Here is an 11,356-nt window from a genome sequence, read left to right on the forward strand (position 1 = left end):
GGTCGCAACCGCATGTCTTCTAACTTGGTTTCAACTTGGCTTTTGTTTTGTCGGACGAGGAGAGGACCAATTGCATGTCCCACATTAGCCATGCAACTTCACCTCTTCTAACTTGGTTACAACTGGGGCCTTTGTTTTGTTGGAGAAGGGCGGCGTCAAGAGAGAGGGGCCAGTTGCATGCTCAACTGTAATCATGCAACTACATGCCTTCCAACATGGTCACAACTGCATGTCTTCTAACATGCTTGCAACTAGGCTTTTTGTTTTGACAGAGGGTCCGACGAGGAGAGGGGCCAGTTGCATGTTTAATTATAGTCATGCAATTGCATGTCTTTCCAAAATGGTTGCAAGTGGGGTTTTGTTTTGGGGGGGCTAGCGACATGTAGATGGGGTTAGTTGCATGTCCAACTGTAGTCATGCAACCACATGTCTTCCAACATGGGTTGCAACTAGGCCTCTGTTTTGTTGGAGAGGGCGGTAGGAAGAGGGGGTTACAATTGCATGTCCCACATTAGTCATGCAACTGCATGTCTTCTATCTTGGTTGTAACTGGGGCCTTTGTTTTGTCAGAGGGGGCGGGGGGGAGAGAGAGGGCACCAGTTGCATGCTCAATTGTAGTCATGCAATTACATGTGCTCCTACATGGTGGCAATTGCATGTCTTCTAACTTGGTTGCAACTGCAAGTATCTTAGTTTTCTCGGAGAGGGCGGCAGGGAGAGAAGGGGCCAGTTGCATACCCAAATGTAGTTATGCAATTGCATGTCTTCTAACTTGGTTGCAAATAGACTTCTATTTTGTCGGAGAGACCAACGAGGAGAGGGGCCAATTGCATGTCCCACACCAGGCACGCAACTGCATGTCTTCAAACTTGGTTGCAACTGGGGCCTTTGTTTTGTCGGACGGGGCGGCGACAAGAGGGGGGCGGGGGAGTTGCATGTCCAACTATGGTGGAACAGCTGCATGTCTTCTAACTTGGCTGCAACTGTGCTTTTTTGCTTTGTCGAAGGAATTAATGAGTAGGGAGGCAGTTGCATGTCCCACACTAGGCACGCAACTGCATGTCTTCAAACCTCGCCGCAACTGGGGCCTTTGTTTTGTTGGAGGGGGCGGCGGCAAGAGGGGGAGGGGGCAGTTGCATGTCCAACTATAGTCACGCAACTGCATATCTTCTAACTTGATTGCAACTTCGCTTTTGCTTTGTCGAAGGGATCAAGAGGAGGGGGCCAGTTCCATGTCCAACTATAGTCACACACCTGCATGTCTTCCAAGTTGGTTGCAATTGGGGCCCTTTGTTTTGTTAGAGGGGTGGCAGGAAGAGAGAGAGGGGGACAGTCGCATGTCCAACTGCATGTGTTTCCAACACCTTTGCAATTGGGTGCTTTGTTTCGTCAGAGGGGGCGGGAAGAGAGAGAGCAGCGGGGAGAGGGGAAAACTAGTCATGCAACTGTAAGCATTGTCCTCGGACTACAACTGCATGTCTTTTTTACCAACATGGTTGCAACTAGGCTTTTTTGCTTTGTCGGAATGGTCAACGGGGTGAGAGGGGTTGGTAAGATACCTCCCCCCTCAACTAGGAAAACACAATTCCCACTTTTTGCCGTGTCCGCAAACACAAATCAAGCACATGATCTCACAACTAGCTTTGTCTTTTTGGTCGGAGTGCGGCAGGGGGAGGGGGCAGTTTTCAAGAAAACTTTGTTTTGTTATATTTTGTAAAATCATATACAAAGTACAAACCTTTTTATTTTTCATTTTTCTTTTTGCATTAAAAAGATTTGTTTTCTCAAGGAATCAGAACTAAAAATCAATTGTTTTGTATCCTTTTTTTAGGGAAGTATCTTTATTTTTCTTCAAGTCTCTGGAATGTGGACCCAGGCTCAAAAGTCAAAGAGAGAATGGTTGAGGAAGGAAGCCGCATCACGGGGGCGGGCACATCAAAGTTTTCTGCGGCAGAAGTCGTCGACGACGAGATGTTTGGCGACGCCGACGCCCCTCCAAACTCGTCGTGCCCTGCGAACGAGGTAAGCTACCGTCCGCTTTTCCCCTCCAGATGCTTGGCGATTTTTCTTCAAGAACCCATTCAGGAAGGGAAACAAAATCCTTGTAAGCAACCACTCCTATTTTCTGACGCAAATTGTATCGCGATCAAGGACCACTCAGGGTTGTGAAATTTTTTATAGATATTTTTGGTCATTATTTGATGTGCTTGTCTGATCTACCTAACTGGTACAGTTGAGAGGGAATCCAATTGTCATCATCTTGTCAACATAATCAAGACCCCCTTTACTAAATTTGAACCACTTGCAGGTATGTGTGATTTTTGCTATACCAAAGCTGAAATCATGTATGTATGTGTTTTCTGTCAGAGCCACATTGTTTTTTCTCACAGTTGATTTTTGCTTGTATGAAAATGGGCCTGCTGAAATGCATGGACCATGGTATGAAATTAGTGAGATCGATCGATGTGTTGTTTATTGATGTAACTGGGGCAGCAGGATTGATGAATCTTGAGTGTAGCCTGCTTCATGAATGCCTCCACTCCACTCCGCAGCTTCAGCTTCAGTAGTGCTGATGCATAATGGTGCATTTGTATTCAGTCTTTTCTAAAACTGCAGATGTACTGCTTCGTACTATCTTTTATACTTTTTTGGGGACACAGGGAGTATCTCGGTAATATTTTTGCTCTTTCTCTAGAGTTCCCTGGAGTGTCCAGCTCACTTGTCCTAGTAGTTCACTAGAACTCTAGCTTACTTCAAGTACGGGACGTCTCAGGTCTGCGACTCCGAGAGCTAGCAGTTCCATTTGATGTCTTCTGATGTTTGCTGCGTAACGGGCCAAACAAACAGCAAAAACGAAAAAGACAAACAAACAAAGCCCACACCCCAAGCCCATAACGGGAAAATTAAAATCCAACAGAGAAGGAGGTAAAACGGGCCTAATTTGTCCAGGATGACGTCAGTCGACTGAGACGTAGACAGACCCTTAACCTAAGGTCCGTGGTCAGGCAAGACAGATTTGGGCCCAGGGCGCGTCAGAGTTGCTGATCCGGCTAGGTAAGATTAGGCTTGGTCCGGGTGGTGCCTCTGGGCGATGAGGTCTCTCTCCTCGCGGGTACAGTGGGGTAGATGGTGGTAGTCGGGACACTGCTGCACTGTTGGTCTGATACGCGTCGAAGGCCACGGGCATGGCGTCATGCGACTATGCGAGCTTGCTTCCACCAGGACTGGCCAGGGACACTGGCGTGAGGAGTATATATCTAATAAATAGACGACGACTATGGTCTATAGCGCTTTTTTTTAGACGAAGTCTATAGCGCTGCTAATCATGACAAGATAGAGGTGTTCCTAGCTAAATAGAGACTTTCATCTCAGCGCACTCATATCTCATCGTAGTTGGAGGCGATTTCAATCTCATCCACGAAAATAGGGACAAAATTAAGGACTGACATGGAGTATTCGATCCCGAGCTCATATGCTCTTGCATGAACAGTAAAATTGAAATAATAGTGAAAATATTCAAAAAAAACTGAATTTTTTTGTGATGAACATTGACAAAATTTCTAACTACATGCAAAATTTCAGGCTGAAATGACATTCGTGGAGGTCTGGGCAAAATAATAAAATCGATGCTCCAAAAACACTATTGTTGGAAGCATTTTGGAGCATCAATTTTGTTATTTTTTCCCAGACCTCCACAAATGTCATTTCGATCTGAAATTTTGTATGCGGTTAGAAAATTCATCAATGTTCATCATAAAAAAAAAATCAGATTTTTGAATTTTTTTACTATTCATGCGAGAGCATATGAGCTCGGGATCGAAAGAGCACTAAGCATTATAATATGCTTAATTATGGTCTGTTACTGTGTGTTACCAAGGCATAATCGTGCATCCATGGACGCTTTGCGATGTCATTTTATATCATGTATAATGATGTTTTTGCAGAGGATATCATATATAATATTTATTAAACTTCAAGGCATTATTATGCTAGTGAAGTAAAAAAATATTTCCTAGGTTTTTCTCAACAGCGAGCTTGGATGATTCTGGTTTCAATATAAATTTGAACACAATTTGACAAGTGGCATTTTGCACTTGTCAGCTAATTTTTAAACATTTTTATTACATCATGGAATATTTAAAAACTATTAGATGTTATGAGCGTATTTTTGTATCACTCATGAACAATTAATTTGAAATACATGAATATTTTATTCTATATGAATTCCAATACATATATCAAATTTTGTAGTAATGGATTATTTAAAATTTTATTACAACTTTTTTGAATTTTTATTAATATTTAAATTTCTCTATGTTATTAAAAAAATCAGTACTTTTTTTGAGACACTAAAAAAATCAATACTTTGTTTGAGGGAAAAAAATCAGTACTCGGACCGTCCATTTCCACTCGGCCTTAGCCCAGTTGCTCTAACCGGTCGGCAAAAGACATAAAATAACGTTCCCTATTTGACGCTTGTCTAGTTGTGGCCGGTCCCTTTTTTATTCTGTTGTTAATTAGAAACAAAAGAAACTGCGCGCGTGTCGGTGTGATTCGAACCGGCTTGCTACACTCCTTCGTATGCTGTACTAAGAGAATCGATTCGGTATTGCCCCGTCCTGCAAAAATCAATTTACAGGATGCCATAAAACGTTTTTTCGCATTTTTACAGTAGTATACTTTTGTTCCGGCAAAACAGATCCCTTAAACATATTTTATGGTCCCGGCAAAATTGCACAAAAGCCCCTGAAAACGCTTGCTAAATTACAATTGGGTTCGCTTCGGCTGCTTCCACCGCGAGGATCTCGTTAGGATGGACAGAGGAGGAGTGCGAGTCTTGTCGGTGGTGGCGCCCCCGTAGAGCAGGACAAGGACCGCATGGGCAAGCGGGAGGAATAGGCGGCAGCAGCTAGCGGCGACGGGAGCAACTAGCTAGCTTAGCTCGCGGCGGGAGCAGCTTGCGGCTCGAGCAGCGGAGGCAGTTGGCGGAGCAGCTTGAGCAGCGACAACAACTAGGGTCCAGTGCCGACATCAAGGCATTCCGACGAGGTTGCGCTCGAGAAGACTGCGGCAAGATTTGGCCGTAATCGAGATTGGGACGTTGTGGCGCCGGCTGCGAGGGAAGCGGTTGGGGCTGAAATTTCCCATCCGTCAAGGATATAGGATGTTGTAAAAAGAGTAACGCCTCCCGTAGATATGAAGTAAATGGGTCGCGGTTTGGAGGATTCCTAAAAAATCAGGATGGACAAATATACAAAAACTATTCAGGCAGGCAAAATGGGCTCCGTCTCGTATGGCGCGGTTTACGGGATCTGCAAGAGATGCTCTAACCACCCTACTGTCCCACCCTTTGTGATCAGTTACATCTTCTTCATTCTTTTCTTCTTACGTCTTTTCTTTTTTCCTTTTTTCTTTTTCTTTTTTTGGAACGGTTTTGTTTGTTTTTTATTTTAATTTTTTGCTAAATCAAAAGAATTTTAAAAAATGTTGCCTTTTTAAAAATTGATGAACTTTTTTCAGAGTTATTTTTTTCAAAATTGATAAAAAAATTCAACATTGATGATCTTTTTTCAAAATCGATCAACTTCTTTCGAATCTATGTTTCTTTTCAAAATCGATGTTTTTTTCAAATTCGATGAACTTTTTAAAAATGATTTATTTTCCTCAAAATCTGTGAACTTTCTTCAATTCCGCGATTTTTATTTCAAAATGCAGTGAGCTTTTTTAAATTTGTGAACTTTTTTTTATCAAAATTGATGAACTTTTTAAAAATTTGTGAACTTTTTCAAAATTTATGAACTTTTTAGTTTTTTAGTTTGTTAAAGGGAAATACTTACCATCAACCGGTGGATAACTGGGCCGCGTCCGTCACCTTCCCTGCGTGACACGTGTCCCGCATAACATCATTCAATAAACTCGCTTTTGCAACAGGAACTATGCTTCCGAAACATGTGTAGTGTTGCAATACTCTATGACGGATCTATGTTTTACAACACAACCTCTTTTGTGAATTTTTTCCACAACAAGAACTCAGTTGCAAAAAAAATTACAACAAAACCTTAGTTGCAAAAAAATTGATGTTGCAAAAAAAAATCCGCAACAAGACCTGTGTTGCAGAATTAAGTCCGAAAAAGACATGCATTGCAAAAATAATTCCACAACAAGACCCGTGTTGCAAAAATAATTCCGTAGCAAGACCTGTGTTACAGAATGAAGGCACGTTCGGCCGTATGACGTGGTAAATCCGATGGCTCGCGACCCGGCTGATCTTTTAAAAAGATCTGCCGGCGGACGCGTAGCACGCCCCTTTGTTAAATCCGTGAAGTTTTCAAAAGCACTATTTTTTTCCTGATTTTTGTGAACTTTTCTATAAAGTCAACAGTGAACATGGGCCTAGGTAAACAGTCAACGCGTCCGGTTAACTGGGAATCGAGCGAACCGAGTTAACAAGGGAAAGTAAAAACCGAGCGAGCAACAACATCTTTTTTGAGTGAGCGATCAAGGAACAGAACGAACGCTCGACATGTTTGTATTGGGCCAGGCCATAAGCTGGCGTGCGTGAGCGCTAGTTCCTTAACTGGCACAAAAGGCCCCAATTAGGACCTCCCGACATAAATGGGCTTGAATGGGCAGCTTTCGTCATTCCCTATGGGAGCCAACTTGGGAATTCCCTATTCGCCGCATTTTGCGGCAAAATGTCGACCTGCCGCACAGCCATCGACCGTTCGTGGGCCGGCCCATGTCGCATGCATCGTACAGAGAAAATCCCTAAAAAAACGAGGGAGGACTCGAACCTCAAACCTCCCACTTCTGGAGACGCGAGTCTAGCCACTCTACCTTAGCAACACTAGCGTCCTACAAGTGCAAGGATATCTTCTATTATATGTTCCTTTCTTTCACGTTTTTTCGTTTTTCGTTTTCCTGTTTCTTTCTTTACTTTATTTTTGTTTTAGAAATATCATAATTTCAAAAAAGTTCAATATATTCAATACTTTATTCGACTTTTTATAAAAAATGTTTGATTTTTTTGTTCAGGTTTCAAATAACATTCCGTTCTTTTAAAAAAATATACAAAATTTGTTTGTGTTTCAAAATGTGTTCGTTGTTTCAAAATTTGTTCGTGATTTTCAGAAAATGTTTGCGTTTTCAAATTTGTTCCAATTTCCAAAAAGTTTTGGAATTTCACATTTGTTCCCATTTTTCAAAATTTGCTCGTGATTTTCAAAAGATGTTGGCGTTTTCAAATTTGTTAAAATTTTCAAAATAGTTTTGGAATTTCACATTTGTTCTCAATCTTCGAAATTTTTTCGTGTTTTTCAAAATATTATTCACATTTTCAAAAAATGTTCACGTTTTCAAAATTTGGATAGAAATTCTAAAAATGTTCAAGTTTTTTAAACAATGTTTGTGGTAATAAACTTTTGTTCACACTTTTACGAAATTTTCCATTTTTAATTTTTTGTTCACCAATTCAAAAAATGTTCGCTGTTTGAATTTTTGTTCATAATATCACGAAATATTCCAATTTTCAAATTTTTGTTCAAAAATTCAAAAAAGTTCACGTTTTCAAATTTGTTTGGAATTTCATAATTTGTTCCCGAATTCAAAAAATGTTCACGGTTACAATTTCTTTGGAATTTCATAATTTGTTCACACTGTTTCAAATTTGTTCGAAATTTCATAATTTGTTCACAAATTCAAAAAATTGTTCACGTTATCACAAAAACAATTTCTGGCTTTTCAATTTTTTTGTTCACATATTCAAAAAATGTTCATGTCTCTATTTTTTTCATGAATTCAAAAAGTGTGCGCACATTTTTAAAGACGCATCCAAAGAAACTATACTTTAAAACAAATCAATACAACAAGTAATTTTGGGTTCACTGCAGTAATTGGTTCATGTTCGCTACAGTGCACAAGTCACGTTTAGTTCTTTAACGCGTGCGACGTGTGCGCGGTCGCAAGCACTTGGTCACAAGTTCGAATCCTCGTCAGGAGTCCTCGTCGCTCCTGATTTTTCTTTATGCCATTTTTTCGTCCCGCGGTGAAGCTTCATGGGCCGGCCCAGTCGAGCTGCCCCTGTGCGTCTGGCCACCAATTTGACGCAAAGAGCGTTCAATAGGAGCTCTCGCCAACTTGACCTTGTCGATGACAGCAGGGAAGTCTTCGTGCATATGCCCCTAAGGACCAACACCTTGGTGCCGCATTCGTCACCATTGAACCCTTGCATAGATTTAAAGCACCTAATGCCAAATCTCTCCACATGACAAGGAACCCTAACTTTACCGTCCCAAGAAAACGGTAGGAATCCAGGCCGAAACTCCGTCGACTATGTCCAAACGGGCGAACTCGAGGGGTGTCAAAGCCCGAATACAAACTCAACTCGAAAAAGCTCTACCACTCGCCTGAGGGTCGCATCTGCAAGGATTAAAAACCCTAACATAAACTACTAACCGGATCGGAGGCATCGAGATTCTCCTCCCCTCCACCGGTCGCTGAGGCGGCAGGCAGAGGGGAGGTGAATCCACAGGCTCGTCGGTGAAGTTTGATGTTCGGAATAATTGACGTGGGTCAAAATCAAACGATGTGTTTAATAGGTTTTTTATTTTATTAATGTTACACATGCGCATATTTGCTAGTCTTGTAAAAAGCATACAACTCCGGTGTCATACGAATTAGTTTGAGCATTTGACACCGGAGTGATGAGCAGATCACTTTGCTAGTAAAACGCAGCATGAGATCGACTCAGAAGGCATGGAGCGCCCACATTTGACACGCACACAGTGCACATTATCTTTTCTTTTCTTGTCGAAACGGAGTGCACATTATCTTTGAGTTGTTCTGAAGTTGAGTCAAAGGCATGGAGTGCTATATGTTGCTTCAGCTACCAGTAACTCAATACTGGTTCCTGTGCACCTGAAACAGCACGAGAAGCAAGATCAACAAGTTCTCGTCAGTCAGTCAGCGATCAAATGCAGAAATACAAGAAACCAACAAATGTGCGCGCGCGCGCGTGTGTGTGATCCAATCATGGTCGCGCACCTCGAATCCGACCATGGAGCGGCTGTAACCGACGGTGGTAGCTGCGGTTAGGATGGAGCTCGTCGACCCGCACTCGCTCTCATGGAGCGACGCGCTGGACCGGTCCAGCTTCACCGACCACGGGTAGTACTGTGCGTACATGGCGGCCGCCGACGACGGCACGCCAACGTGCGACGACGACCGCTGCATCTTGACGCTTCTCGGCAGGGGCGCCGGGCCACCGCGGCGCCGGCTCGGCTGCCGCTCCAGCGGCGACGGCGAGTCGGGCCTCTGCTTCGGCGCGCTCTGGGACCGGGCCTTGGCGCGCGAGGACTGGGTGTTGGCCATGTAGTTGGGGAAGAACTCGGACGCGGACTCGCCCTCGTCGGCATAACCTGCCGGCACGTACGCGCTGACACGCGCCGTCGCCGGCTCGAAGTCCTCGAAGTGCCCGCTGTAGGCGCGCGGGCTCGTGATCTCGGTGAACGCCGCCGACGGCGCTGGCGAGCACTGGCCGGGGCCGTGGTACTCTGCTCCAGGGCGCTCTCTCGACCATGGCTCGCTCGCCGCGACCGAGCAGCTGCTCCGCCCCCGCCGCGGCGGCTCCCCCATGTCCATCTCCACGATCTTGGCATGCTCCTCGCCGGACCTGTCCATCTCCTGCACGCACATTCCCTGATTCAACCATGTCGGCCTGCACGATCTCACTCACGGTACCACTAGCACTAGCGATCGCGTGGGGGCTTACGTAGGAGCGGCGGCGTCTGGGGTGCTGCGGCGACCGGCGGTCGACAGGGGCGGCGGCGTGGTCTTCTTCCTCGAGCATGCGCATGCGCTGCGCGCGCACGCGGGTCTGCGCCATGAGGAGGGCCTGCATGCGGCGGAGCGTGGCTCTGGCCTGCTTCCTCACCAGGTGGCCCCTGATCAGCGCCTGCAGCTTCACCAGACCCCTCAGCGCGCACAGAGCCTTCCTTGCCTGCACCAGCACGTCACATGCTCAGCTCAAATCAGAAAAGAAATGCTTCTGTTTCTGCAGAATTTGGTCAATCGCATCGACATTTGATTCAACGTGCATTGCTAAGTCAGGAGTACAGTACGTATTAACATTGTGTTTTAACTGAGCTAATCACATGAAGATGGATGGACCAACGAACACATTATCAAACTTGTTGATGTCAAGCTCACCAGGTAGCCTCTGAAGGTGGCCTGGATCCTTGCGGCCGCGGCCTCCTGGACAGGGGTGGCATACAGGTTGAGGTCGTGGTCATCCTCCGCCTCGGGTGCCGTCAGCCGTATCACCGCGGGATCAGCGGCCGCCATGATCACCGCCACGGCGTGCTTGCTCTGCTCAAGCTCGCGCTCCGACACCGACTCCGACAGACCGCCTGCTTCCAGGGCCAACGGCGACGGTGCGGCGGCGGTCTTGACCGGCGCCGCAGGCCTTCGGAAGCTCCATCGCCTCTTCTCCCTCGGGATGGCAGCCGCCGGCAGCTCGGCCAAAGGCGTCGAGTCACACTGCGCCTGCCCCCGCTTGCCCCCTCTCCTGCCGCCATCCCTTTTCCCGGCCAAGATGCTCCTCAGCCACCTCCCAGCCTTCCCCATCGCCGGCACCTTCGACGAACCGCCCTCAGCCACAACAGAGCCGATGGACTGAACTATATTATAGCCCCCGGCGACAGAGAAGCCTAGCTAGGCATTGCAAGCGCCATCACCAACCAGCCAACCACCCCGGCCGCGCCGCGCGAGCTTGGAACAGTGGCACAACGTGTCAGTCAACCGACGGGAGCCGCCGAGCAATGGCATTGGCGCCCGGTCGGCGAGCGCATGTGCGGGCGGGACGGGGGGAACGTGGAGAGCTTCCCTACAAAGGCTGGCTGTCAGTCAGAATCTTTCGCATTTAAACAAACACAGCGAGTGAGTGCACTGTACTCGGAGAGCTCAGCTCAGATCAGCTCAGATCAGCTAGAGCTGGCCTGCCGGGGTCCATGTCAATCATGGATCGTTGTCTCATGCATCACGATGACGAGGCGCTGGGGCTACTTGGCTCGCCGTGATGTGAATCTGAAACAGTCGCTCGGGCTTTGAAGTGTAGTTGCAGGCAGCCTCCAGGGTCCATGCATTCCTCTTGGGTCATGATCCAAAATTTAGGGTGCGTTGGTTGCTCATATTAGGCCTAGCCACATCCGTCCGGAAAGAAAATAGGTTGTTTGGTTGCTTGTCCTGCATCAGAGTCTTGGTCCGCACAAATCTTTAAGCGCTCATCACTCAGGCCCGTCAGGAACGCCTGTATCGATAGTTTTCAGTGAGCTAGGCTTGAGCGATGCAGGGGAGGGGA

At 46.0% G+C, this 11,356-nt stretch overlaps 1 protein-coding gene across 1 annotated transcript; it reads right to left on the bottom strand.

The window, feature by feature from the left end:
• Window positions 1-8,587: 8,587 nt before the first annotated feature.
• Window positions 8,588-10,874, bottom strand: LOC123186140 (protein IQ-DOMAIN 19). The gene is made up of 4 exons (XM_044597930.1): window positions 10,207-10,874; window positions 9,770-9,997; window positions 9,043-9,681; window positions 8,588-8,916 (listed from the first exon to the last, which is right to left on the bottom strand). The coding sequence occupies exons 1-4, from the start codon at window positions 10,621-10,623 to the stop codon at window positions 8,896-8,898; spliced, it is 1,305 nt and encodes a 434-aa protein (XP_044453865.1). The 5' UTR covers window positions 10,624-10,874; the 3' UTR covers window positions 8,588-8,895.
• Window positions 10,875-11,356: the final 482 nt, after the last annotated feature.

This window comes from Triticum aestivum, chromosome 2A, assembly GCF_018294505.1.
Source record: "Triticum aestivum cultivar Chinese Spring chromosome 2A, IWGSC CS RefSeq v2.1, whole genome shotgun sequence".
In the NCBI taxonomy this organism is placed as follows: Eukaryota; Viridiplantae; Streptophyta; class Magnoliopsida; order Poales; family Poaceae; genus Triticum; species Triticum aestivum.